We start from the raw sequence: 27,227 nt of genomic DNA on the forward strand, positions 1-27,227 counted from the left end.
CTGCCGGCTGTCCTTTTTCCACGTCGTCCTGTTCTTTTGGGGGCCCGCCGCCAGTCGAACAAGTTATAGTGCGCATAAAATTTTACGTATGTATCGCCGCGCAAGCCCGGCTCTTATTTTTTAAATAACTGTTTCATGCCCCGCCCCCGATGTCCAGTAGTCGGGCTATATATCCCCCGACCGGCGTCCGCCTCTCGCGAAACGGCCACTGGTTTATTAATACTTTCATTTCGAGGCGGTATATTTGTTTTTACTTTTTTTTCACCCGCCTCCGTTGCTTGCATTTTTATTTCTCGCCTTCTTGTGGATTAGTTTTTTAATTTCAACAGCTCGTGAAATGTTGAACTTTTTTATTTGCCATAGTTTCCACTGGGGAAGTGAGTTCTAAAAAAGTTCTGCTTTATGAACATTTTAAAGCTCAGCTGCGATTATCAAGATTTTATGTCGAAATTAAAATTTGAACTATTATTGGAGAATTTGGAAAGTTTGCAGTGTGGCCACAAGCTTGACAAATACTAAAAAATAAATAATACGCTCATTTGCAGTCTTGAGAGATTTATTTGCCTGTCCAATTTAATGTTCAGTAAAACAAATGAAGCATTTATTTTGTTGCAAATGGCTTTGATCATAACCAGTTTATTTATTAGATTTCATTCATAAATTTGATTTTTTGTATAAGATTGTTAAAAATTATTGTGCCTGGAAAAATTTGAAAGTCAAGTTATTTATTTAAATTTTACTTTTTCGGAAAATGTCATAAAACCAGCAATTGAAAGCACATAATTTTTCTAATGTTGTCCGATTTTCGTTTGACATACTGCATCATTAGTTTTCTTTCGATTTTTTTTGTCGGTTTTTTCACATTTTTGTGATGTGATCTCTAAGTTGGCCTGCGGTCTATGTAAACTTATCTCTCATAGCGAAATAGCTTCGATGCTGTTTACCCTTTATGGATTTTGTTCGACATATTTGATGACTGCAAGGTTATATAAGCTTCAGCTCGCCTAAGCTAGCTTTCTTTCTTGTTTTTATTTGGATTGTTTTGAGTGTAAGTACAAACCACAAATTTCGCAGATCCAAACATGACTTACTAACACCGCTTTGTCCAATTTATCAATCGAGGACCCTCGAGAGTTGACACTTCCCTTGAACGTTGACGATTCCCCGAGGAGTTGCTCTAATCAGCTTCCATCATTCAACTGCTCCTCGTCTCTGGAGCTCCATTGCCATTCAACTAATGGACTCAAATTACCGGCAAACAATGAGTGGGCAGCGCCTCGAATATCCTTTCCTTTTACATGCCCAATGGCCATCAGACCGTCGACGAAAAGGAAAGGGAAAATCGGGGGTAAAGCTGCTGGAGCACGCGCCTCATTTATTCAATAAGCTGATCTCATAAACAGGAGTAATTTTTCCTGACCCTCCCACACTTTCTTTTCCCTTTTCCGGCTCTTCCTCGTGGATGCGACGCTCTTGACTTGCTCGATGATTGCGCTATTTACAATAATTGCAGACATTTTGTGCGCCATCGAGCGACAGTCTTCCAGTTTCCTGCTCACCATCTCCATTCCACCGAGGCTTTTCCGTTGACTTTCCCATTTACGACGCTTGTCCTGCTGCAGGACCTCTGGCAAATCGCATTAAATGCAGCTCTCTCTCCCGCATTGCCAGCAACGAATTGTAAAATGTCATTCCAGATGAAAATGAGGGGGAAAAAAACGGAACGTATTTTCACTGCTGTTCTCTCTCCCTTTTTTTCCACTTCCCACTCCATTTCCTTTTAGCAGCTCACACTTTCCGTCGACTTCCTCTGCTTGGCACTTCTGTTTTCCTGTATTTCCATGTGCAGAATGCACAACTATAAAGCGCACTGAGCACACAAAAACTAATTAGAAAACTTTTGCGGTTGATAGTGACAGAGGGGAGGGGACAGGAAAAGTGTTAAGTGTGTGCGAACTGGGGTGAAAAAAATAAACAAAAAATATTGATGGAAGAGAAGAGGGGGGAAGCTGACAGCTGTATTAATAATTAAGTAATAGAACGCGCACAATGACTATCAGTTATATGACTTGGAAAAAAAGGACGTGTAAACTAGAGGAAGGACTGTAAAAAGTGTACAGAGAACGAAATATTCGTACATTGTAACCAGTGAGTGGTGAAAAAAAGATTTGTTGGGTTTTATTATTTTGTTGGAGTTTTGGTTCTGAGTGTTTCATTAATAAACCCATTATCAAAACACGGTCATGGTCTCGCAGCTCTCAACAATCTTAACGATATACAACCAAAGTCATTCATCCCCTAATTCAAAGTTGCCCCAAACAATTTGCCACTGCGAATTTGCATAGACCAAAAAAATTCGACGGAATTTCATCTAATCAAATCGCTACCCTCGGCAGCCGCCTCTTTTCCTTCCACTCTCCGATGTCTAATGCAAATCAATGTTAAAAGTTTTCAACAAGATTCAAAATTTCATGAGCCAGAGGACTTATCGATGAATTTCATGAATAACAAAATATAGCTGCTCCCCAAAAAATAGGCGAAGACAAAGCGGCTTTGCCACTTTGCCTCTTACCCCCAGATTTCCAGGGTGCCGGAGTAACAACAAATTGAACATTTAACCCATTATGGCCCCTAAGCAACCCAAAGGAAGCCCCTTCCACCGAGCAAGTCTTGCGAACATTTCGCCTGTAAAGTGAATAAATAGAAGTCGCTGGCAGATACGGAGTGGGTCGAGTTTTTTGGGGCGTGGTGAACGAAAATTTGGCGGCTTAAATTTTCCATAAATTTCCATGCCAACGGCCAATGCTCATTATAATTTGCCATCAATTCCCAGACGCTGCTACCGAGGTATTCTTATTTCATTCTTGTTGGCCTAGACTTGACACGCCCTGGCTTTTGCTGCTGGCAGGCTCTCTTCAGCACACTCGAAACTCATTAACGTAATTTCCGAAAATTTATGAATGTTAATTGGGAAATTTCTTTGGCATAGTACAGCGGGAAGTGCTTATTAAATTATGCTAATGAGTTTTTGAGCTTCACATAGCCAACACGAAAGGAACTCCTCCTTTGACTCCCTTGGCCGGCCAAATGCGAAAATCCAATTATGCAAGACAAATGCAAGTACACAAATAAAATTGTGAGTAAACGAAGTGAAATTGCCCACAATGGTCAATTGGAAAACGATGAGTGGGCAAATGTTTGGCAAAGCATTTAAATTCCAATTAACCATTCACCTCGATTCGATCAATTCAGCAATCAAGGGTTATTTGTGTGGTTTTGAGCACCTGTCTGCTGTTCAAGCTAAAATAAAACATGTACTCAAAAAAAGTTCTAGAAATTGGTTTACTACCATATTTGAGATAATTCTTAAATTTAAGTAATAATGTTAAACTAAATTTGTATTATTAAAATTGCACAGAAACAATAAATGTATAAATTGATTATAATTTTTCTCTGTTTATTGCATTCATTTCTAATTTTTCGATCGATTCCAATTAATTCCAGGATGTCTTGCACAAAATCTGTCATCCACATGGCCAAGTGCTGCGCATTGTCATATTCAAAAAGAATGGAGTCCAGGCCATGGTTGAGTTCGATAATCTGGATGCGGCCACAAGGGCGCGCGAGAATCTAAATGGAGCCGACATCTACGCCGGATGCTGCACCTTGAAAATCGATTACGCCAAGGTGAGATTGATCAAATAGATCGTTGATAATTGGGCAAAATTGCAAGTGCATTGAGGATCGTTTTAATTACAGCCGGAGAAATTGAACGTGTACAAGAACGAGCCCGACACCAGCTGGGACTATACGCTGAGCACAGGTGAGATTCTACCAAGTGCGTTCACATTTTTTACTACCTTTTTCTAAACTAGTCGTTAAGCGATGCACCGATACATCGACACTCGAGCACCCACACCCTCGCCCACCAAAACATACACACACACACACACACCACACACTCAGAATACCTCTCTGTCATAGACACGCGCATTTACACCATCTACACACTCCCACACACACTTCCACACACACACAGAGACACTAAGAAAACATGGAGAGTTAATTGCTTTTTGTGTCCAAAAAGTTGGAAAATCCTGGAGCATGCCTACATGCGTCTTTTTAGAATCTTTTTTGGCTTTGTAACTGTTTGCTAAACGTATATTTTAGTTAGCGTTGTGAGGCCGAGGCTGAACGTGGCGTATGCGTGATTTCCCAGGCTGTGCATCATCTTTAGTTGTTTTCCTAGCGGTCTCCCAATCCCAGAGAACCCTTCCTTCGCCCTCCAAAAATCCCATTAACCAACGTTTCCGATCTTGAAACACACACACTCTCACACAAACACACACACAACCACGGCCAGAACTCATTAAATCAAGCATTTAACGACACTCTAGAGATGCTCAAACAAACATTAAGGCCCACACACCGCGGCAACCAACTAAAATATATAGAGCCACCTGTTCGTGCCACGCCCACTCCAAAATGACGCTCCCGTGGCATCGGCACTGCTGCACTGCGGCGCATTTCACATGTCTCAGTGCTTATGACGGGCGACAAAGTTGCGCATTAAATGCCATTTTTAATTTTCGTATTTCACTTTGAATAAAAATGAAATTAAATGCTTTGCCCGGCTGTTTCGAGCCAGACAAACAGGCGACACTGTCAACATTTTGTCGCTGTCGTCGTTGCCGTTGTCGTTGTCGTTTTTGTCGTTGTTGCCACCGCTGTGTCTGTCTGTGTGTTGGCCGGGCAATTTGTTGCTGGAGAAGAAGAGGTCGACAGACGACGGGCCGCATCAAAAAGGCCGACAAACTGAACCACCAGCGGATCCTGTCCAGGCCAACGCACTATTAACGCTGCCAAGTGTCAAAGCTGCCACAGCAGCAACAGCAACAGCAGCATAAGTTGCAACAACGGCAGCAGCAGCAGCAGCAGCAACATCAGACAGCTGGCAAGGGGGATTCCAAATAGGAGCGGTGGTGGCACAAAGCCACAATAACTCAGACAGCCAGTTGGTTCAGAGTTTCCACGTTCTGTTCTTTTCGTTTTTTTTTTTTTTTATTTGCTGCCCTGGACACAGACACAAACTTTGGCTGATCCTCCATAGCCCTGTTGTATTGCCATTTCCATTCGGAGGCCAAAAGTCTGCCACATCCCAGCCGCATTCCCTGTGTTTGTCTGTGTGTGTTCCTCTTTTTTGTTGCCACTGTTGTGAGTTGCAGCCATTTACCGCCCGCCTGCCATCAATGAATGGGAAAACTGAATGAACTTGGCGCCGCCTCCATGAGTTGCAGGAATAAGTGGGCGGCGATGTGCCACAGCTACAGGCTCATTGTCGGCACATTATGGGGGTGTGGGGCATGGGGCGTGGGGCGTGGGAGGTGCCGCTGCCAGCCAGCAAATTAGGCCCGGCACTATCTTTGTGTCCGATATAATGAACATGCCACTGTGCCAACGATTCCACTCGAAGGGGAACGGGGAGCGAGTCGAAGGTGGCCCCTTTCATCTCTCCTTTGCGGATGATGGTGCTCGTGATGCGATTGCACTCGAAGGACGCTTCGAAAGGCAAAGCGATTTGTTAAAAGGATCGCCCTTTTTAGATGCCTTCCGAAATATATGGGCTCTTGTTTTGGGCTCCCCTTTATGAAAGGAATTTATCCAATTTGCTTATGTAAACACAAGAACAAGAGGGTTAGAGAAAATATCGACGATGTTGAAAGAGTTTTTTGTATTTAAATAAACAATTAAACATCAGGAGGTTAGAAATAATGGTACCAAATACTATAAAAAGCTTTAAAATTTGAATTTATTAGCTTAAACTTGATAAGAACTTAATTGTACTTGCAAACTCAATGAAATATTAAAGTCAAATTAAATAAAATTACAGTATCGAAACGATTACCAGACAGACCTTCATAGAGGTCGTTTTACTCAAGTTAAAAATGAATCCACCTCAACTTTCAGACCCTGATCGTTTGAAAAGATATGCAATATTCAAATGACCACTTGTGTCACCCACTGACCGATAGTTTTTACCCACTTTGCTTGGAAAAACAAACTCCCGACATGAAAGCACTCTCGACCTGCTGCCAAGCAAAATCAATAGAATTCATTAAAATCGTAGCAAGTGACAATCCACGTCCACAATTTAGTTTCCACGTCAATTTCGACCCGACTTCTTTATTGTCTTAACAACAATAACAAGCGGCAAAGAACAACGGCGAAGCAAAGCGAATTGAAGGAAAACAAAAAGTGAAGTGAGGCAAGTTAAATATAAAGTGGAAAATGCAAACATAATATTTGCATAAGATTTTCCGCTCAACCTCGACGCTTCGAACCCCTCTAGTCGCCCAGTTCCCCCCGTTCTCTCCTTGCAGTCCCGTGTCCGTGGCTTTCCCTCACCTTTTTCCTTTTCCGGACGACAGGAGTCTTCGGGGCAATCGATACAAAATGCCAGCACGTGAACGAGGACGAGGACACCGCCTTGGGTAAACAAGAGTCTCCAAAAAAGCATTCGAAATGACTGGCTGGCTGGCTGGCTGGTAGGTTGGTTGGCTGACTGACTTGCTAGCTGGTCGTCTAAAGTAGCAAAGAAGTTTTTAACAAGTCGACTTGAGTGCTCACCCACCCATTCAGCCACTCATTCACTGCATTCCCCTTTCATTCCTCCGTCAGTGCTCCTGCTCCACCTCCTGCTGCAGCTGAAACTTCATCAAGAACACACCGAAAATTTGTATTTGCATTTGCATTTGACAACCGCGCCATGGAACGCCACGCCACGGCAACGGTTGTGCATATTTTCCAGGACAAATTTCCACTCCCCCAGCACTTTATCTATGCGCGTTTTGTTAATTTTCTACTCATTTCGCTGTCATCCGGTGTGGCTGCGTCTTCCGTCCCGGGGTTATCCATTTGGCCTCCGGGAGCCACTCCGGATGGATCCTCCTGCTCATCAGTTGAGCGGTAGTCGCCTGTATTTGCCTTCGTGTTGTCACGCGATGTTCTCTTTCTTGTTCCCTATTTTGGCCGCAAATTGTTTTTGCCTTCTGCCTGGTTTGGCGCACTTTCCACTCAAGGACGTTCGATTTTTCTTCATTTCTTTTTTTTTTTTTACGCCACTACTGCAACTTGACAAACCTACGTGCATTTTCAAGCGATTTTCCACGGCCTGATGCGATGTGACAGTTTCGTTTTGCCGGATAGTTTGTTTCCAAGTTAATTTGGTTTTGCGGCTGAGGTATGGCTGCCTGCCACCAACGGACTGGAATTGATTAGAGACACTTTTGTCTGCTTTGTAGAAATGGTGCAGAAAATTGCAGCTTTTATGGGGCATTAGTACTCCACAAAATGGGCGACCTCTTCTCTTCCCTAAAATAGAAGCCGAGTTTCGGGCCTTGATTGCGTATTCAGATAACCACAAAGAACCTGGCCATAATTAACCGCAGAAATGTCAGTAGGCAGCCCATGAAAAACTTTTCCCCCGGGCTTTTTTACCCACAAAACGTGCACCGTAATGGCAGTCATTATTTATTTTATTTCCGAATGCACGGAAACAGCAGCAAAATAACAATCATAGAAAGTAGAACAGGGATAAGTCAGGGAACTCTCCGCCACTACCTTGGTTGGCTACAAAGCTCAACAAAAAAAATTTCAATAAAAGGCGGGACACAAATAAAACCAGACAAAGGAAAAGGGGGAAGGGAAATGCCAAATGTCATAAAAAGAAAGCCACAACAAGGGACACACCAGCGGTTGATGAGGAGTCGCACTGGAGGGCATTAAAAAGGACCTCTTACTCCCGCTTCCTCACTCCCCGGCTGGCGGTTGAATAATAAAACATGACAAAACTATTTTATGTTTATGATTAAATTATGTTTGGGGTACCCGGCCGAGCAGGTGACACCTCCTTCCAGGCTGCCACTTCCTTCCTCTTGTGATTGTGCCACAACAATCGAATTAAATGCGCATAAATTATTCATACACACTCGCACTAACACGCATGCAAATCACGTTGGCAACACTCGGTTGCTCGGCTGCTCGGTGGCCCAGTGATTTCAATTATGGCCAGATAGATATTCGGAGGCTCGTTCTTATTTATTTAAATTGCTATCGAAGAACTCTCGGTTTTGTTGCTTACTTTATCCTAAATCAACATGGCCAACACCTCCCCATTCCTGCCGCTCGTCTTTGGGTTATTTATTTTTATGACACTACCATTTCTGCAAGTGTCTGTGTGTGCGAGTCCTTCGGCCTGACTGCCTGCTGATTATTTTCGTTTTATCTAGAGCCCCGTGCTATTTTGGACCCCCAATTTGTTTTTAGTGCCTTCCATATGCTGCCTGCAAATGTGCTTGTTATACATAGTATACATGGATGTTTGTGTGTGCGTGTGTATCTGTGTGTGTGTATGATTCTGTGGGTGGTTGGGCGATTTGGCAAATACTTGTCATTCGCTCCGCCCGTCTAATACATCGTAATTATAACGGTTTACTCTTCCAGCATGGTTTATTTTATGCCAAACCGAGCGAAGACTTCATGTAATCAGTGTGAATAATTTGGCCTTTGTGGCCCCGATCTGATATGGGCTTTTATTTGGCAGGAAGCAGGAACCAGGAACCCTTCCCGGCCCACAAGTCCCCCACATTTATGTGCGGTATTATGTCTTGTCTGCGCAATTGCGTGGACCTCACTCATTTAGAACCAATTAAAATGGCTTTTATTGCTACCCACATAATGCGAACGACCAACTTTTTGGCTAAGCCCCACATTTAGAGTGTCCATTGCCCATTGGGAGAATGGTTTTTGGGTGCTTTTCGGTAGCATTATCCATCATGATTGAGTCTCGGTTTCCGGCTGTGGTTAATTATAGGAAAATATCTTTAATGCAAACGCTTGATTGCAGACTGCCTTTTTGCCTGCTCTTTTGAGTTCTCGTCCCACACTAAACTAAGACATAATCACAGCACCGAATCATCCATTTATAATTCACCTACTCTACTAGCATACGAATGTACACGGGTCTAGATACTATTTAATATCTCCTAGCTTAAGCTTAGCTTAGCGTAACATACGAATACCACTCCTGAACAACAACATATCTTTGACAACCCAAGGGGAATTCTATTAAGATGGCTCTCCAGAGCTCTTTAGCTTGTCTTTTCCGCTTTTATCATACAGTATTTAATGTGCCAGTGAATTAAAAGTGACAACGAAACGAGCAACGCTTAGTTCTCAGTTCAGTTCAGATCAGATCAACTTTATCCTGTCGACACCAATCGCAACCATTTATCAAGATACCAGCAGCAACAACCACACCAGCAATAAGCAAGCAACACAACAACAAAAACTACAACTACAACAACAACACATCAAATGCGTCTTACTAAACCAAATCAAAAAAAAAAAAAAAAAAAAAAAACAAAAAAAGAAAAACATCCAAAAACAATTAACCCAACTAGAAACGTTTCTCGCTAAAACTACTAAAATCAACTATGAACCACACTTGTAAAATACGTCAACGAAATCCACCCGAAAAAACAACAAAACACGCAAAACATTGTGTATTATAAGACAACAATCAACACAACACAAGAACAACAACAAAATCACATCAAGCAACAAGAAAACGGAAGGTTGAGAAAGAGCCTTGATCCCGAGTCTTTTCAAATACCCTCTGTAGCAAGTAAACGAGTAAGCAGGATCATAAATGCAAAATAAATACAAAACAATACGAAACTACCAACATCGATATGCAAAAACTAAATCAACAAAACGCAAACAAAAATTAACCATAAACAACAAGCTTCTCTATTGCACTCTGTACCAAAGAATCAAAGACATCGAGCTGAAGAAATGGAAAACTTGGTCGGAGAAGCATCAACTAACTCACCACTAACAGCAAACTATGACTAATTATACGTTTTGATTTTGTCTGCCTTTTTGTTAAGCCCTTATTTAATAATTTGTTTTTATTTTACAACAGTTTTCGATTTCGATTAACAATAACAACCATCACCACCACACGGATAAGGCTTAGAAGCGTATGAGTAGCATACCTAGCATCCACTGCGTCGGTCCCAACTACTATATATTACTACCATCTACTACTTCCCGCCCACCAGCCACCCACCTGCCTGCCTTGCCTGCCAAGCTATCCAAACTAATCTAACTAGCTAACCCCCGACTAACCAGAGGGTAATGCGAGAAACTATCGAAAGACAGAGCGAGAATCGGGAGAAACAGACTATCGATAACCATACTCTTTGCTACCCTACTAACCCCATTTTTGTTGTGTATGTGTGCGTCTCTGTGTGCGTAAATAAGTGCCAGATCAGAAAAACGAGTCTGTATAGATATATAAATATATATATTCTACCCCAAGTATAAACAAGTATTCCAACCAGAACAACTACAGAAAAACCACCTACTACTACTTTATAACTATAACTACAACAACAACAGCTACAACAACAACAGAATGCAACCAACAAAAAAAATATCTAAAATCTAAGCAAGAATGCACCAAATTCAAGAAAAGTTCAAATTCTTTTGAAATACCATTCAATTTTATGCAATCTATACAACCAAATCAAATCAAATAGAAATCAAACTGAAATTCAAAAACCACGAAAATGCAAAAAAAAAAAAAGTATATATAGAAAATAGAAAATAAAAATAAAGTATAGATATATATGTATTTAAAAATAACTCTTTGGGCAGGACCAAGCATCACAACAAAAACGAAACTCGCAGAAACAAACTAAAAATTTTGCAAGAATTCTCACTGTCTCTCTCTCACTATCAAAAATCAAAATAAATCACAACCAACACTATCTACTATCTATCTCTATCTCGCTTGTGTTTGTCTGTGTGCAGGAGAGATGCAAAACACTGTTGTTGTTGCACTTGATGATGCAGCCGAGGAGCGAGCGGAAAAGTGGGAAAATTCGGCGGAAAGGCGGAAACGGAAGCTATGGATTTGGAGGCGGCATAAAATGGAAGTGGAGCACCGCGGCGCCGCAACAAAAATGGAGCTAAGAAGAAGCTTCAGAGTTCAGATACCTCCATCACAGATACAGATACAGATACAGATACCGGCACTGCTATTACTACTACTAATGCTACTAGTACAACTGCCATTACGACCCCAGAAATTAGTTGTCGTTATAAAGCGAAAGCGTATTTGAACAGATCCTTGAAATGTTGTTTTGAGTGCCGCTAACTGAATTTTCGGCCCAAGTTGCAAAAGTTTTTGAATTTTGTTGCATAAAACTGAAACAAATATCGGAACACTACCCGGATAAATACATTCGAGCGAGTATGTTGCCAATTGTGGTTGTTGCTGTGCCTGATGTGTTGATCGATGATAATCCGACGAATAAAATATGGTCTAAAGCGCGAATCACATAGAACTGCTTGTTGGATCTCATGTATATTGTATACATATACTTTTTGTTCTATTTATCATACCATGAACCACAGCTTTCAATTCCAACTTAAGTTTATTTTGACGGAACATAAACAAAATCAAAAATAAAATCAATTAAAACAAAAAATAAAATAAAGCCTACTGGGTAAACATCTACCATTGGGATCTGTTCAAAGTTATGTCAGCCATAGCCTATACCATACTCGTATTATTATCGCCACTGATTTCTCGGGGCCTGTAGAGAGAGTTGTATGTACGCCTGGTGGTATTAGTCGGTCGGTATCGCTATCGCTTTTGGTATCGGTATCATCGGTATCGTTATCGGTGCTATATCGGCATCTCATGTATGTAGTTCCCTCCGCCGGGCACCCCGAACCCCCGGTTTTTTTGTGCCCGGCCGATCTTAGAGGTTGTATGGAGATGAGAGGCGTCGACTACACAGCGACTGTGCCGGAGGTGAGTCAGTTGAAGCACTCTAATCTAACTCTATGTCTAACTACAAACATTTAATAGCTTTAAGTGCAACGATCAGATCCAGCCCCAAAGCAATTGTAAACTGTCCAAGCCCAGCACGACTTAATAAACTTTCTCGCCTTTAATCTCAGCTATTTCTACTGTTGTCCTAAGATATAATTCATAGGAACTGCTTTATCATAATTTTGTATTAGATAGATGGTTTTCGGGTACACAAATCAACTTGTCGAGATCGTTATTCCCTCGAAAAGTTCAGCATCTACTTGAATTGATTTCCCCCAAGGCCGTAAAATAAACTTCTCCACCCTGGCAAACGATGTAAATCATTAGTCCATTTAACCATAAAAAGTCAATAAAACAAACGCAAAATGCTGTACATAAAAATTAATTGCATTGCGCCGGCCAAACATTTGGCGAAATAGTGGGGCAAACAAAAACAAATAAATAAATTAAACAGGTTCTGAACAACTCGTTGGGCCTTTAGAGGCGCTGTATGCAGTTATTGGGGTCGCCAATGAGCGATTGCTGGTTTTTGGCCAGGTCGGCCACTAGATGTTGGCCCTGAAACTTGGCCGGAGCGTGTGAAACGCCCAACAAAGTGGCGAAAATTCGCGAATATAAAACTGCTCTAGAGGCCATTTTGATGGATTCTCCAGATGGCTAAATGGCGTTCCTTACTCTGCGTTTAATAACTAATTCCCGATAATCTTGCTTAGAAAGCGCTTGATTTATGGGGCTGTCGCCTTTTAAATTTTATCCCGTGACGTATGGCTCACCGATGTCCAATTCGTTTCGCAAAAATTTTGTGTGGCTGTCATAAATTAATCCACTTTAAACGTATTATATAATCTTGCTGGCGTGAGTTTCGGAATTATATTTCTTTGTTTTATTTGCGATGATAGCTTGTTTCGCTGACCTGCCCCAACTTCGCTCTCTCATGGAATTGTATTTTGTTGTTATTCTTTTTTTTTTTGGCGCTCTACTATATTATATAAATACTGATTCATTGGCATGCAAGGCAATGAATAACGCGGTAGCAGCTGAACGCTCCCGAAACATTAGCGTGAAATGTATTTATGAACAATTTGATGAGTCTTCTGGGTTTTTCTGCCGAGTGAAAGAAACTATGGAAATGGGAACTGCGCACTTGTGGCTCCCATATGGTCTAGTGGCTAGGATATCTGGCTTTCACCCAGAAGGCCCGGGTTCGATTCCCGGTATGGGAAAACTTTTTGCAACCTTTTTTTTCCGTTCGCATTTCTCGGAGGCTAACCGGATATCAAACACACACAGATACACCCACACTTGAGTGGTTTTTTCCTAGTTAGCTCTTTGAGGCACTCTGCAAAAAAAGGAAATAAATCGGAATACAGAAAATGAAGAAGCAACGCCACAGATACACACACCACAACAACTACAACAACAAATGCCAAACAACCAACCAATCAACAACATCAACAACAACAACAAGAACAACCAAAAAAAAAAAACAAAAAAAAAATCAAATAAAGCAACCAAAAACCAAACCAAACAGAAATTCAACAAATTTGTGGATACATTTATCACGCGCAAACTGTTTGCCATTTGCTCTTATCTCATTTCAGTTAAGGAGATTGGAAATGGCCGCTCGCCATTACTGCAGGAGCCTCTATACGGTACACGACCTCAGCCCTACAGTGAGTAGAAGGCGCCTATTCATTTGTAGTTTCTGTTTAGCTGACAAATGTTGTGCCCCCAAACCAAGAAAAAAATACTCCACCCCCTCATCACCACCCATCTTCTCATTAAGTTCGTTCCCTATTCCCAAAACAAAACCAATAAAAAGAAAACCCAAACTATGTTGGTGCGTGTGATTGTTGATTGTTTGGTTGCGTTGAAATATTTGAATTATTTATTGTTTTTCGTTATTCATACTGCCACTTGGGATTCTGTAGGAGCCACATGAGTCTGTTTTCTTCACTCGGTAAAAACCCAGTTAATACAGACACACCTACACACCGACTTACACCTTGGTTGGAAAAAAGTCCTTTTAATTGCAGACTACTAATGCAATCACAACCATTTTCTAGGCGACATATGCGCAATTAAAGGCGAAATTTAGAGCCAGAGCAAGGAGCATAGTGTAATCCTAATTAACTCGGTTATGAGACCGACAAACACTCGTCCCAATTTTGCTTGCTTGAGAATTCTATTAAGACAAATGGGCGAGGAAAACTTTCGAGTCAACAAATAATCGAATGCTAGACTTGTTTGGGCCCTAAAACGTGACTCGATGGACCAAAGCGAAAGTCAACTTCCTTTGGGGAAAGAAGAAAAAAAAATTGTGTCACCGCCACGGAACTGCAAAAGGAAATGAGAGCTGTACAAAGTGGGCGAGAAAGTGGGTGGCGGCTGGCGGCTGGCTGTTCAATATTATTGTAGGAACATGTGTCTTCATTTCGTTGTCGACTTTGTGGCCTGCCAAGAGCATCAACACTTGCCACTGCCACTCCACTCCACTTCCCCCAAATCGATTTGGCTTCCAGCGAAGTGTTCCCTTCTCCTTCTCCGTTTCTCTGCTCGTGTGCGTGCGAAGTGCAAAATTAATTGATTTTTTATAGCATTTTCGAGCACTTGCCGGCATTTCTATTTCAATTGCGAGTAGCGAAGTGTGAAATTTCGACCGAACGCCGAACGCCGAACGAGAATTGGGTCGAAGAGTTGCTTTCGCTTGGCAAAATAATGATAAATGTGGCCTGGCCGCAAATCAAGGGGAAAGGCATCCAAAGGCGAAACTAATCCCTTAATTAAGGCCCTTCAGCCTGAATAGCAGTCGGTTGGCTTAATTTGGTTGAATACTTTGTTGCTTATCGATCGTTCGGAAAGTTTTTCAGCAAAGAGCAAAGAGACGGGGCCAAAGGAAACTCAACGCCTCGGGGCCGCACCTAGTTACAACTTTTGCATTATCTAAAAGCCGCAAACTATAAACTAAAAACCTCGGCCGCTTTCCTCGGCAGCCTCCTCCTCGTGCTGGTTATCAAAACTTATGTAACCTGGCCTGCGGATATGCCGGCTCGTTTATAATTTTTGCCAGGCCAAATTTCTACAGCCTGTATTGCCTGCTGCCTGCCTGCCTGCCTGCTGCTTGCCTGGATGTTCTAATTTGTTGTGCGTAAATAACATTTCGAATTGGCCTGCCTTTGCATTAAACCGGCCTCAAAGTTTCCTTGGCAAACAACAATTGCTCCTGCTGCTGCTGCTGTTGCTGGGGAACTTGGCCCGGCCAAGATGTTTCCCAGTGTTGCCAGAATGTGGGATGGTTTTGGGCTTTGGGGACAAACTGATGCAGAAGATTAAGTAAAAATCCGTCTCTAACTGATGCTTGGCTGCTGCTTTTAATTGCATTTTACGCAAAAGTTTAAGTTCTCGTCGTTGCCTAGGTTTCAATTAGAGGCTTGGGGGTTGCCCCTTCATCCTCCTCCACCGTCCCCATATCTTTCCGAGTGCCAACCCCCCCGGCAAACCCCTATGCGAAGTTTCTTTATATCAAATACTGTGGGGAGTCGAGAAAACTTTGGCCACTGCTGCTCTGCTCCTCTTTGTTGTATTCTGGGGAGTTATTTCGTTGATTTTCGATAGTAAGCGGTAGCCTGTGACCCCCAAACCCTCAATTTTCCCCAAAAACTGGAAAACTTTTGCAAGCAAATTTTCTTATCCATGCTATTTGTTTGATAATTGGCCATGGCCACGGCATTTGGCATTGTGTACTCTTGCCACCTCGCCCCAGTCTTGTTGGGATAAAGTTTTAGTTTGCTTCCAGCTAAAAAGTCGAAATTCAATTGATTTGAAAGGGCGCGCGGCAAGGGGCGAGTTCAAAGTGTAATGGATTCATTCGGAGTTTGTTGTGCTCTGTTTTTTTTTTATTCGGTTTTTATTTATTTTATTTCTGTTTGCTTTCACCCCTCGCATTTCTTCTTGGTTCGTTGGTTGCATGTTTGCTCTTGGTTTTTGGCATGCCCGGAGCTAGATATATGTGGTTAAGCGCCGAGCTAAATATGTTTCGTGTTGGCAAATATTTTTCCATGATTGGACCATTTGTTGCCTCTTGCTATTAGATGATTTGTTCTTTGGTGAGTTAATTTAGTAGCTAAGCGGGGAGCTGTCAAATCAACGAGTTCTTCGCCATAAATTCCCTTGGCTTTCGTACAGCTTGTGAAATATTTACACTTAACTAATTTTAAACGTTGTTTATAAAGCGGAGTGTGTTGAAAGTGACATAATCGATGATTTGGCAGCTCCTTGGGTAAATGGAATGAATTTCTGTTTGTTTTGACATCTATTTATCCGTTCTTGTGTTCCTTTTCGTTTTCCTTTTGAAATCCCCCTACTCGCCTCATCATTTCCGCCGACCTGCCAGATGAGTTTATGCATAGTTGATCACTTTTCCGTCCTTTGTTTCCCCTTTGCCAATTTCCCTTTGGATTATATATGTGTGTGAGCCCACTTAGCTGTGCTTCCCTTCCCTGACCTAATCAGAAAATAACAGCAACCCGAGTCTCAGTTGCACTTATGACAACGTCGGCTAAGAATTCCGGAATTCAAAGGCGGACGAGCGGGATGCGAGAAGGAATTCTTTGGGGCTTTCGCCAGTAGCCGGCTTTCTTTGGCTCCCTAATAAGCATCCTTGGGGAAATTATGATGAGCAGAATTCAATTTCGTGTTTAATTTGCAGTGAATCCGTTTCTTTCACTTACTCGGACTCGGACTCACTTTTAGTGGTGATTTACAAGGCACAACAGGAGTAATAAAATACAAAGCAAGGAAATAAAGGAAGCAATCTTCGCTGGGCCAAAATCTTTAAGGCAACTTTGCCCGGCTTTGTTTAGGCCGGGCCAAGTTTTTATTTTCCTCGAACAATTTTCGTTAAGTTTCCCCCGGCCCGATGCTAATATGCAAATTTTGTTGCTGCCTTTGTTTTCTTTTCGCTCCCCTCTATATTGTACAAATAAATTTCTATGTATTATCTTTCGCGGCTGCAGTCGCAGCTCTTTGGCCTTTTCTCTGTTTTGCCTTCAACAACAATTTATTTTTTTTTTTTCACCACAATGAGCGCTTTTCATTATTTGCTGTGGAACAACATTTTCCCTTTTTCTTTTCATTATTTTATTTATATTTTATGCTGGCACTTTTGTTGTTCTTGCTGCTGCATAAATAAGTATTTTTAATTTTACCACAAAGTTTTTTCGGGTTCTTCATTTTCGGAGAGCAAATGAAATGCTAAAGTGATTTTTATTAAAAAGTTTACTTTTTAATCTGATGTGCTCTTCGCGATTCAGCCCAACCTCCTTTCCTCCTATTTATTTAATATTTCGTCTGCTCTGCTGTTTTGCATAATTTTTCTCTGCGGTTTTCCCGGCATATGGCCAAGTAAGGTTAATTAAAATTATAATTTTTTGCTGTATTCCCTTAAAGTTAAAGCGCATTGAGGAAGCCAACTATGCTGGCATGATGGTATGCATTAACTGAAAAGTTGGCAAAGCCGTTTTGTTAATTAGTAATGCCACAAAGCCGCCGAAGCCCCAAAAAGTATGCTAAGCAAGAGAAATGATCCCGGGGCAACTTCTTATCCCAGTGCAATTTCAATTGCAATTCATTATGATTAACATATTTATGGGCTCGGAGTGGCCTTTGTGCTGGCGTGCGTGGGGAACTGAATCACTGATTCCCGGCAATCGTTCACACCTCTAAGCCAGGTCCCCAAAGCGGTCTATACAGCCGGTTGGAGCCGGTCTCCTGGGTGCCAAGGGAAATGCGTGAAAGCCGTCGGCCCCCCAAGGAAGCCCCCAACTGGGCCACAAAATCCATTCGACGATGTCGACGAACACGACGACGACTACGACGACGAATGCTGCTTGCCTGTAAAAACAAAATGGCCAACATCCCGGCCGGAAGTTGTGCGTTGCCTCGAGCGGTTGGCTGGAACAACTGTAAATGGGAGCGTGACTACAGCAGCTTGGTGCGCCATTGCGGCTCGCTTTACTGCTGTTTCCGGCTTGGTAGGAAGTGTTTTTAATTTTAATGCAAGTGCTCTTTTGACTACTCTTTGTGGATGGGCTTACAGATGAAAAAAACATGGAAAGAAAAGTTTTTTCATTTCAGCAGAGAATATTATATTAGAAGTTGAAAAGCCTTCCCTCTTTGAGAGTCAAATTTAGAAATATTATGGGAGCAGGAATTTAATACCTTCTTGCTAGATTTTTAATATTAGAAGAACATGCAATAATTTTTCTAATTTTATAATATTTGAATACAATATACAACTTTTTCTTCAGTGCACTATCAGTGCCTAAGAATCGGAAGTTGAAATTCCTGCCTCTTGAAGAGCTTGTGCTTCTCCCATCTGATGGCATTATCAATTCCGCCCACAATTCGAGCGTTTTATCAAAAAATTCAGCAACATGCAATGCAATTCCCAAGTTTGAATTGTGTGTCATATATTTTGCTTCTCCGGCAGCCTCCCCGTCAACTTGTCCTTCGGCTCCTGCGAATCCAGTTGTTCCTCGGTGTTGCTTCAGCTGCCATGGGGAAACTTTTATGAGAAATTGAACGTCAGGATCTGCCGTCTCTCCGGCCGGGGAAAAAACACCCCCATAGTTGTGTTTTGCATTATTGCCATGCCATAACAGCCTGCGGCATTGCATTTGAAAGTTATCAGCGAAAAAAAGAAATCCAGAAGGAGGAGCGGAAAAACTAGGTGAAGAAAACCCAAGTACGAGATGGGCAGCAGCAGATGCTGCTGGCGGAATTGTGACGGAAAGTTACTTACTTGAGCTCGATTTCAGTTGCTGAGTGTTTTTCAATTGTTATGCAGCGCCGACTTGTTCGCCGGCGAACTCCAATCGTATCTGCCATCAACACATCATCTCGTATACCTTTTTCTTTTTTTTTTTTTGCCATCGTTTCGGCGAGACAATCACCCGGCGGGGGGTGTTTTATTGCGAAATATTGGCAACAGTCTGCCGCAAATTGAGGAAGCCAAACATTTACCCCTAGTCCAATCTCCCCTCCCCGTTCCCCACCTCCCTCAGCTATCTTGGCCATCTCGGGCTGCCATTGTTGTCAGAGCGCCCTGTCACAGTGTCTTTGTAGGGCCCTGCCTGTTATTGAAACATTTCTGGCCAGATAATAATTTTGCTTTATTATTTTCTGGCTTCTGTCGGCCCTGTCCCATCGAGTGCGAGTGGCTTTTGTTGATGCCGTTGCCGCTGCCACTGCACTCTGCTTTCCTGTCCCTCCAAGCATCGATAATTGGCGAGTTTTGGCACTTGCAGCCAACCGCTCTCCCCCTCCCGCTCGATCCGAAACTGAATCTGATTCGGAATCTGACAAGCCATTGGCCATTTTTGGGGGCCTGGCATTTTCCGATTGTTTAACTGCCGACGTTCCATACTATTCGGTCGGTGGGAAAATATTGCCAGCAATTTGGCCATCATCGTTGGCATCTCGTCATCGTCATTATGCGTAATTGAGTGTAGCTTTCGGAGATGCCTCCTCGAAATGTTGATTGCCATGGAGAGCAGGACAATAAGAGCGAATTCGTCGTTCACTCGGATAATCGGTTGAAATCAGAGTGGGCTGATGGAAAACTGAACAGCTTGTAAAAGCGAATTTATCAATTTATAGAGCTAGAAAACTTGCCACATTAGTCTGGGTAATCAAACGCCTTAAATGGGTATGAGTACAATTTTGTTGGTAATTATAAGTGGTTTTTTGTCAATATAAAATCAGATAATATAAGTGAATTACTCACTAAAAAATAACTCGTATAGGATTAGTTTTATAAGACAACATTTTCTGAGATTCAATTAAGGAAACCCATTTTTAAGAACCCGGCCACACTGCGTATGAGTGATATTTTAAGGAAGCGTCACCAGCAATCGCGTTCATTTCAGTCCACCCTCGTGGAAAAGTTCGCATCGCCAACTTATTGGGGCGCACTGAGGAGAAAATCTTTGGCGAGCGGGGGCCAAAGTTCCAATATCACATGTCAAGAGTCTCGAGTTGCGCGGACCTTGGGCCCGGCCCTTTGGCCCGTTTGTCAGTGCCCGAAGTTGCATGCAACGCAAATTGGCGGCGCCGCATCTCACCAGCCACTCGACTCAACTCGCACTGGGGCAGATTACATGCATGGAAAACAAAAGACTGACGGCGACATTGTGCAACTGTCATCGGCGGTTGTCGTCCAACTAAGCATTTAATTTTAGCGCAGCTAGCGACAATTTTAGTGGTCGGAAAAGTCGGAAAAGCCGGGCTCTCTAGCTGGCCCTCTGGCCACTTTGTTGCAGCAGTTGCGCAATATGCAAACGGCTGTTAACTGTTGACGTTGGGAAATTGTAACTGTAACAAAAGACAAGGCAACTTGTCCCAAACACAATGAATGCGAACCGCGAACGCGAACGAGAATGCGAATGGCAAACGTCGCTGATGGCCGGGAAATTGAATTAGCAAAATGCCTTCGAGTTGTGGCAATCGCAGTGGAAAAAGCGACGGCGGGGAAAACAGCAAAGCTGGCTCGAGGATGTCGCGAGAAAAACATCTTAGGAGGTCGCCCGACTGAATTATGCACTACTCAAGTTAATTGCAGCGATGGGTAGGAAATAACCAACTGGTGGCAACCACCTCCCATGGCCAACATCTGACAAGCTGGCTAAATAAAAAACGAACGAAACTTATTCAATTAAACTTTTGCCCGGCGTGCGATGGAGAGTGTGCTCCTAATGGAGGGCAACCTTGGGGCGGCTGCACCACTGTAACCACCGACTGTGGGTCCCTGAATAAATTCCGTTTTAAATGAAATTTCGTTAAAATATAATATTTGCCAAGCTCCATTTGCTGGGCGGCACAGGGGGCGTGGCACATGTGACATGCGTTGAAATTTTTCATTTGATCATCCTGCTGCTGCTGCTGTTGCTGCTGCTGCTGTTGCTGCCACTGCTACTGCTGTTGCAGTTGCACATGCAAATTAGAGCGTTATTATATGGCCCGGCAAGCTGGCAGCTCTGAACTAAGAGGCTCTGATGAATGGGAATTGTGCGGAACGCAGAGCGCAACCCTCGAGCGAGCTTTTGACTTTTTGGCCAGCTCACGACAGAATCTCTGGGGACGTTGTTTCAACACACAACTATTTCCCAGGGAAAACTGGCTCTGATTTATGCGTGTTCTGCTGCCACATGAGTCCTTGCCATTTCCCCCTGCCCTGACATCCGTTTACATTGTTTGATTAATTTCATAAGCTTTCGTCCTGGGACGCAAAAAAGGACAACAAGTGGAAATGGGGGCCACATGTCGTCTGTTTGGTTTGTTTTAATTGTTGCCGCACTCCAAAAGCTTAAAGCGCTTCAGCAACTTTGAGCGTCAAGGATTGAGATTCATGGGAGTTCATCTTTGCTGAATGTCTGATGAGCCATTAAATATTCTATTTATACTCATCAAGTATTTACCAGTAGACGAACAAAAGAAGTGAAAATGGGCAGAGGAAAACTAATTCAAACAAAATTATGCCTCTCCATTGTTAGCTGGGGATTTTCCCAGATTTGTCATTGGGCTTTGCCTAAACCAGCTGCCCGAAAAACCAATCTGCAAACGATGACAGCTCCGCTTAAGGAACTCGCTCCGCCTAATCCCCTGCAAAAATACCAATTTATATCCATGCAAGAGTATCGTAGATATGCAACAGCTTTACCCCCGCCCATTGTGCAATTTCTTGTAAATTTAATTTCCTGCCCTGCATTTCTGCTCATTTGGCTGGCACTCTGTGAGCACTGACATTGACTCTCGTTGGATTTGCATTTGGCAGGCGATGTCTTCATTGCTCATCAGCTATGCACAATTCATTTCCTCATTCGTTCAATTACACAGTCATCTTCGGGCGAGCTCACCAGATTGCAATAGTTTTACGAATCAAATATTTGTCAGGTGTCACAGCAAATTCAACGCATTTCAAAAGTTAATTAGTTTTGCACGGGTCTTAGGGCTCTCAAACTTTACCAATTTAAAATTCATCCATGTCGACTGTGGCTTTCTGCGGGCAAAGTAAATGCCAATTAGAGCTCGACATGTGTAAGGAATATTTTCTGAAGTTTATTGTTATTGCCTATGGAATAATAAACGAAAAAAGAAAGAAACCCCTTTGCAAATAGTTGGTAAATCAATTTGGGGGAAAATCTGCTGAATTTGCCAACCAATCGAACAAAAACAAATGTCAAATATTTGCCAAATTACTCAGCACAAAACCCGAAAGCCAAAAGTTATGTGCAAAAATGTTTTTGCCTGCCAATGAGACGTGAACTTTTACGGCTCCTCCCAAAAGCCCCCACCACTCCCTCGCCCTCGCCCATTATTTCCATCCTGCACTCTCACGTCAAGGCAACCTAATTGATTTTAAAATAAATAATGACTAATCACCACCTGCAAGAGCGAGAGCGAAAGGGAAATGTGTGGCAGCCATTCCCCCGCCTCCTCTCGATTTTCTAGGTAGAACATTTCGTGGCATCCACCGACTTCTCATCCACAGCGCTTTCTGGGTCGATTCCGGTCGCTGTGTAGACACGGGTTAACCCGTCCAGAGGGATCCCTTCCGCCGCTTGATTAATTGAAATTTCACTCACTGTCAAGGTGTATAGTTTGTGTGTGTGTGTGTGTGTGTGTTAGAGCAGGGGCACGTTCGTGGGCGTGGCAGGTGCAACTTGTCTCCACTAGGTTATTTGCCCTTCGGTGGAGGGTAAAGCGTTTCCAAATTAATTGAGTGCGCTAATTTTGGCAAAAAGGTTTTTTAATTGATGGCCCAAGTTTGGGAATTGTTCGGAAACTTGTTTACTTCGAAACTAGTTCGCTTGAAGGGAAATTTCAAGATAGATTCGATTACAACTAAACAAAGTGCAAAATTTAATTGACCCTTTAACCAAATCTCAATTAACCGGACTTAACGGCTGATGTAACAAATTAGCCCGAAGCCAGCGATTTGGACACAACCCGATGGCCAAGTTTAAAGTAAACACAATTAGAGATTAGGCGCTTGTAAATAATCTTCCAAAGGCACTTCACACTGATTAGGGCTTAATAAGATTTTAATAGCTCCCATTGATAAGGAGCTTTTGATAGTAAATTTCTAGTGGTAATCAAGCGTTGCCTGGGGAAACGAAAACGAACGGCGGCTGATGATTGAGCATTTTCTGTTCACCTGTTGTGGCGCTCTAACATTTTCCTTTTGAAATGGTTTTTTTTCACTTTTTCGCTCGTTTGGTATTTTCGATTCTCGCTTGTTCATTTGGCCACGCGCAATTTGCATCGCGTACATGTGGATGCTTTTTGCCTATTCTTCTGCATTATGGCCTTTCAGCAATTTGGGCTGCGAATAAACTTGATTTTGAAAAAGCTTTTCGCTCTGAACCGCGTTGCGTGGGCATTAAGTGGCTTTCCGCGGTGTTGATGCGATAATTGTGTTCCGAGTGGCATTTGATCCAATGAATGGTTCAACAGCATCAGCATAAATGCACTGCGGCACTGTTGGCAAACATTATGCTGGCAAAACGGTTTGACTTTCAATCGATAGCCGGGAAATTTGCAGAGCCAAAGCCAACTGAATGGCGGGGCATTACACGACTGCTCTGCCAGCGCGTTTTCTTTGGCAAAGTAATGACCCAAAAATCTAAATTCCTCGTACTACATTTGCTGCTGGCTGCTGCTGCATGCAGCCTCCCAGAGATATGCGCACCCACTCCCTTCGCACACACACTTCTGCATACATTTACCCTAATGCCATGCCCGTGGGGGTTCCACTGCCCCCCAGTCACTTCCCACTCCGACCCCCGCTTCTTAGCTGGCTGCTTGCCAGGAGAAAATGCTGCTCCAGCAGGAGGAAAGCGAGCGAAGGATACGCTACACTCGCTCGTACACGCACAGGCAGCAACAGTCTGCCTGTTTGCTCTTCGCCAATATTCAAAAACTGATTTTCATATGTCTTTTAAGTTTATTTGCGAGCGGGCAGATTGTGGGTAGACACATCCAGTCCCGCCCCCTCCTCTCCTCCTCCTTCGCCCCCTTCCTTCCTCCTGTATCTGTTTTGGCATCGCCTTGTGGCTCTTATCGTATCCGGCACACGCATAAAAGTTGGCCGAGTGTTTGCAAATTTTTTTCCTCGCTCTCTCTCCTTTAACTTTTTTTATTGGTACCGAATTTAATTCACAGAGGAAACAGGCAGGCTCGCACACACACACACAGAGAGAAAGTTTTGTGTAATACATTCCTGTGTAAGTTTTTTGAAAAGCGATTTCAAATGCAAATTTTATTGAAACAAGAGAGAGTCCTGTGTACGAAGATGGAGATTAAAATCAATTCAATTTGCTGCAAGCCCAGCAAAAGTGGTAATAATTTTCGTTCTTTGTTTTGCCGAAACCCACCGCACACACACACACACACACACACACACACACACACCGATACACGCACAACCTTTCTTTTACTTAACATAATGAGATTTTGAGCGAGTGCGTTTATTGTTGGGGAATTTACAATGGCTTTGGCTTAGGGGAATTTTGTTTAGTCAGCTAAATGAAAGCGAGCAGAGGGACGTTAGGCCCAGTCAGTTGGCTATTAATTGACCCATTTCTTAGCCGGCTTCGGTTACATGCCAGGCACACTGTCGGCTGTCAATATATCACACGTTATGCACCATTAAGTGCTCGCTTAATAGGCGGCCATTTATCAAATGCTCCCCCGATGTGCTGCCAAATGTTAAGGAATCGCCATGCCGGGATGAGCTTCGTAGCTGCGAACAAAATCAGGAGTGAAGCAAAGTGTCAGATGCCGTCGCGTTTGTCATAATAAAAGTTACTTAAAAATTGCGCGAAAATATCTGGGCGGGCATAAATCAATGCCTTGGCAGGTACAACATGGCGTATGCATGATTTATGAGCAGCTGCAGGGCACTGTTTTTTCCCATATTTTTCATCCGAAATTTTCACAGCATACGCTCTTGGTCAATGAAGGCCATAATTAGCCCAGCGCACGGGGCGTATACGCAATTAAAGTCTGCCAGTGATAATCGCGCATACGCCGGTTGGTACTAATTATTAGCCTGACACAAATAGGGCTCAAAAGCTGCTGAGCTGAGTGCATTGTATTTACGTTAGCCTGGTTAATTAATAAACTTGGGCCAAACTCCTGCTTACTGCCTGATAAACAAAAGTTTAGTCTGCGCATTATGTGCTGCGTGAGTTCTGTTTGCTTAGCCAGAGTGCAACGGTAGCAGGTGATGCTGTGCAGTTGCACAGTTGCACAGTTGCACAGCTGCACTTGCAACTCCCAGCAGACGGGCAGAATTTATTGCTCTGGCTTCGACTGCCTCGGGGCAATCAAATAACAAAATGGCAGCACAGCGCTTTGACATTTAATTGCGCCGTTCGTGGCGAGCTTATGAAATATTTTTGTGACACGGCTCCAGTGCGGCTGAAAACCCCCGTTTTCATCCTTCTACCCTTTTTCTCTCGATTCCTCCATGTGCTGCCGATTTTAATAAACGACAGACCTTGTCGGCTGTTGTGCGATCCGTGGCTTGTGGTCCCCATTTGGCTATGAAGAATCCAATCCAGCCGGCACATTGCATTTTTTAATTTGCTGAGTGCGCATGGCCAAGAAGGAAACGCGCAGGGTTATTTCTATCAAATGCCACATTATATTTTTAGACTACAATCAAACTGAAATGTTTGTTTTTTGAGTGAAGGCGAAAATAGCTTTTTAGAGTTTCCTTTGTGCGAGGTAATTCAAAACAATTTTTGAAATAAACAGTATTGACGTTTTTTGCATTAAAGAAAAATCAGATCATGTCTTAAAATATTGGTAGTAAGCAATCGCAAATTCATTAACACAAAAAATAGTCACGGTAAGGTACTTATATTAGTTCTATATTTTATAATAAGTAAGCTTATATCATGGAATCTCTATAGAGAAGTCACCTTCCTCCGTGTTTTTATATGGGTAGCATTCGTCCTTTCCCAACTGCCCCAAACATATGTGTGCAGTTTCGACTGGCGATTGAGGCTTCTTTTCATTTGGCAGCGGTTTGTTCAGCTTGCAGGATACAAAGAGCATCTTCAGAATAAACCTAATGCTCTTTCCGGCCAGAATATTCTTGGCGATTATGGTGGTTACATGCACCATCAGACTCGAAGGGATAGGTTGATCCCCGTATAATGACTCAACCTGACGGACTAAAACCTTGACGCCGGAAGTCACGGCCAGATCGAAAAGATCTTGTCTAGTTAATGGCGGATTGCAAAGTTCAGTTCCGTGTTGAGAGGCCAGGCCAAAATGAAAGATGAGTGACAGGAGGAAGATGTGCTTCTGTAAGGAATAAAAAATTGCATAAACTGGATTACATTTTCAAAGATCTTACCATTTCACCAACATAAGTTACTCTCCTGCTAAAGATCTTATGGAAAATGTTCAATTAGAATATATGAAACCTTACCATATTGCTAATTAGGCGAAAAATCACATTTTAAATGCTTCAAATCAATAATCAAGCGTTATTTGCTGGTATAAACATTATGTAATACCAAAGAAAATTTTCCGGGGAGTACAAATCACTCCCCAGCTGAATATCCAGAATTTTAATATCTCTTTTTGGCATATTCTCGTACTGCTGGCATTGACCTTCCTTCGCACTTGGAAAGTTGGCTAAAATTGGTTTCATTAACAACGGCGAATGCAAACAAATAGACCAGAGGCACGCGAGAAATTCAATGTGGAATAAAAACGATTAATAGAAACAGATTCTGTGCCTGCAATGTGTTGAATCTTTCGGTTCGAATCTACCTCATAAATGAGACGCCAAAATCAAATTTCCACTCAGCCCCATGGAGTGCAAGAGCTCTCTTTCCCCGGCAATGTTTATAATTTCCTTGTGCTTTATATATGACGTTCGATTGTTGATAGTTTCTGCGTGCGCCTGTTTTCAATGAAATTGTTCGATATGGATTCTGTGTGGGAAAATAAAATTGGCGAATTATGCAAGAGTTGGCGGAGGGGTCAGTGGGGGGTCTCTTCATCAGAATGTCCGCTTGTTTATTCGCGGATTTGTTTACTTTTGTCGGCTGGAAAATATGCAGACACTTAAATCGTTGTGATCCATGCTCTTTCATATAACACACTTAGCCAATTATACACAGTAAGAATAGGTTAAATGAAAGAGTACTGTATTTATTTTACTAACAATATTTTCATCTTAAAATTTAAGATAACTAAATTAAGGGGATTCGTTCCGTCTCATTAGAATACGATTTCG

General features: G+C 42.6%; 2 protein-coding genes and 1 non-coding gene across 18 annotated transcripts in view; 2 read left to right on the forward strand and 1 right to left on the reverse strand.

Moving 5' to 3' along the window:
* LOC108094763 (heterogeneous nuclear ribonucleoprotein L) overlaps nt 1-27,227 on the forward strand; it is a 103,319-nt gene that overhangs the window by 50,765 nt on the left and 25,327 nt on the right. For 6 of the 16 annotated variants that reach the window (XM_043208287.1, XM_017195529.2, XM_043208284.1 and 3 more), the window contains exons 4-5: nt 3,505-3,687; nt 3,760-3,838. In XM_043208287.1, coding sequence (XP_043064222.1) covers nt 3,505-3,687; nt 3,760-3,838 — 262 coding nt within the window. Of the gene's footprint in view, nt 1-3,504; nt 3,688-3,759; nt 3,839-10,878; nt 11,875-13,509; nt 13,582-27,227 lie in introns of those variants that run through there. The other 10 variants (XM_017195531.2, XM_017195521.2, XM_017195533.2 and 7 more) reach the window with 7 other exon arrangements.
* Trnae-uuc lies at nt 13,060-13,131 on the forward strand. Its single transcript has one exon. It is a non-coding gene; the product is annotated as a tRNA-Glu (tRNA).
* On the reverse strand, nt 25,819-26,393 carry LOC108094765. Its single transcript, XM_017195538.2, has 2 exons — nt 26,337-26,393; nt 25,819-26,284 (listed from the first exon to the last, which is right to left on the reverse strand). Exons 1-2 carry the CDS (start codon nt 26,337-26,339, stop codon nt 25,871-25,873), a joined length of 417 nt encoding a protein of 138 aa, XP_017051027.1. The 5' UTR covers nt 26,340-26,393; the 3' UTR covers nt 25,819-25,870.

Source organism: Drosophila ficusphila, unplaced genomic scaffold, assembly GCF_018152265.1.
Source record: "Drosophila ficusphila isolate 14025-0441.05 unplaced genomic scaffold, ASM1815226v1 contig_414, whole genome shotgun sequence".
Classification (NCBI taxonomy): Eukaryota; Metazoa; Arthropoda; class Insecta; order Diptera; family Drosophilidae; genus Drosophila; species Drosophila ficusphila.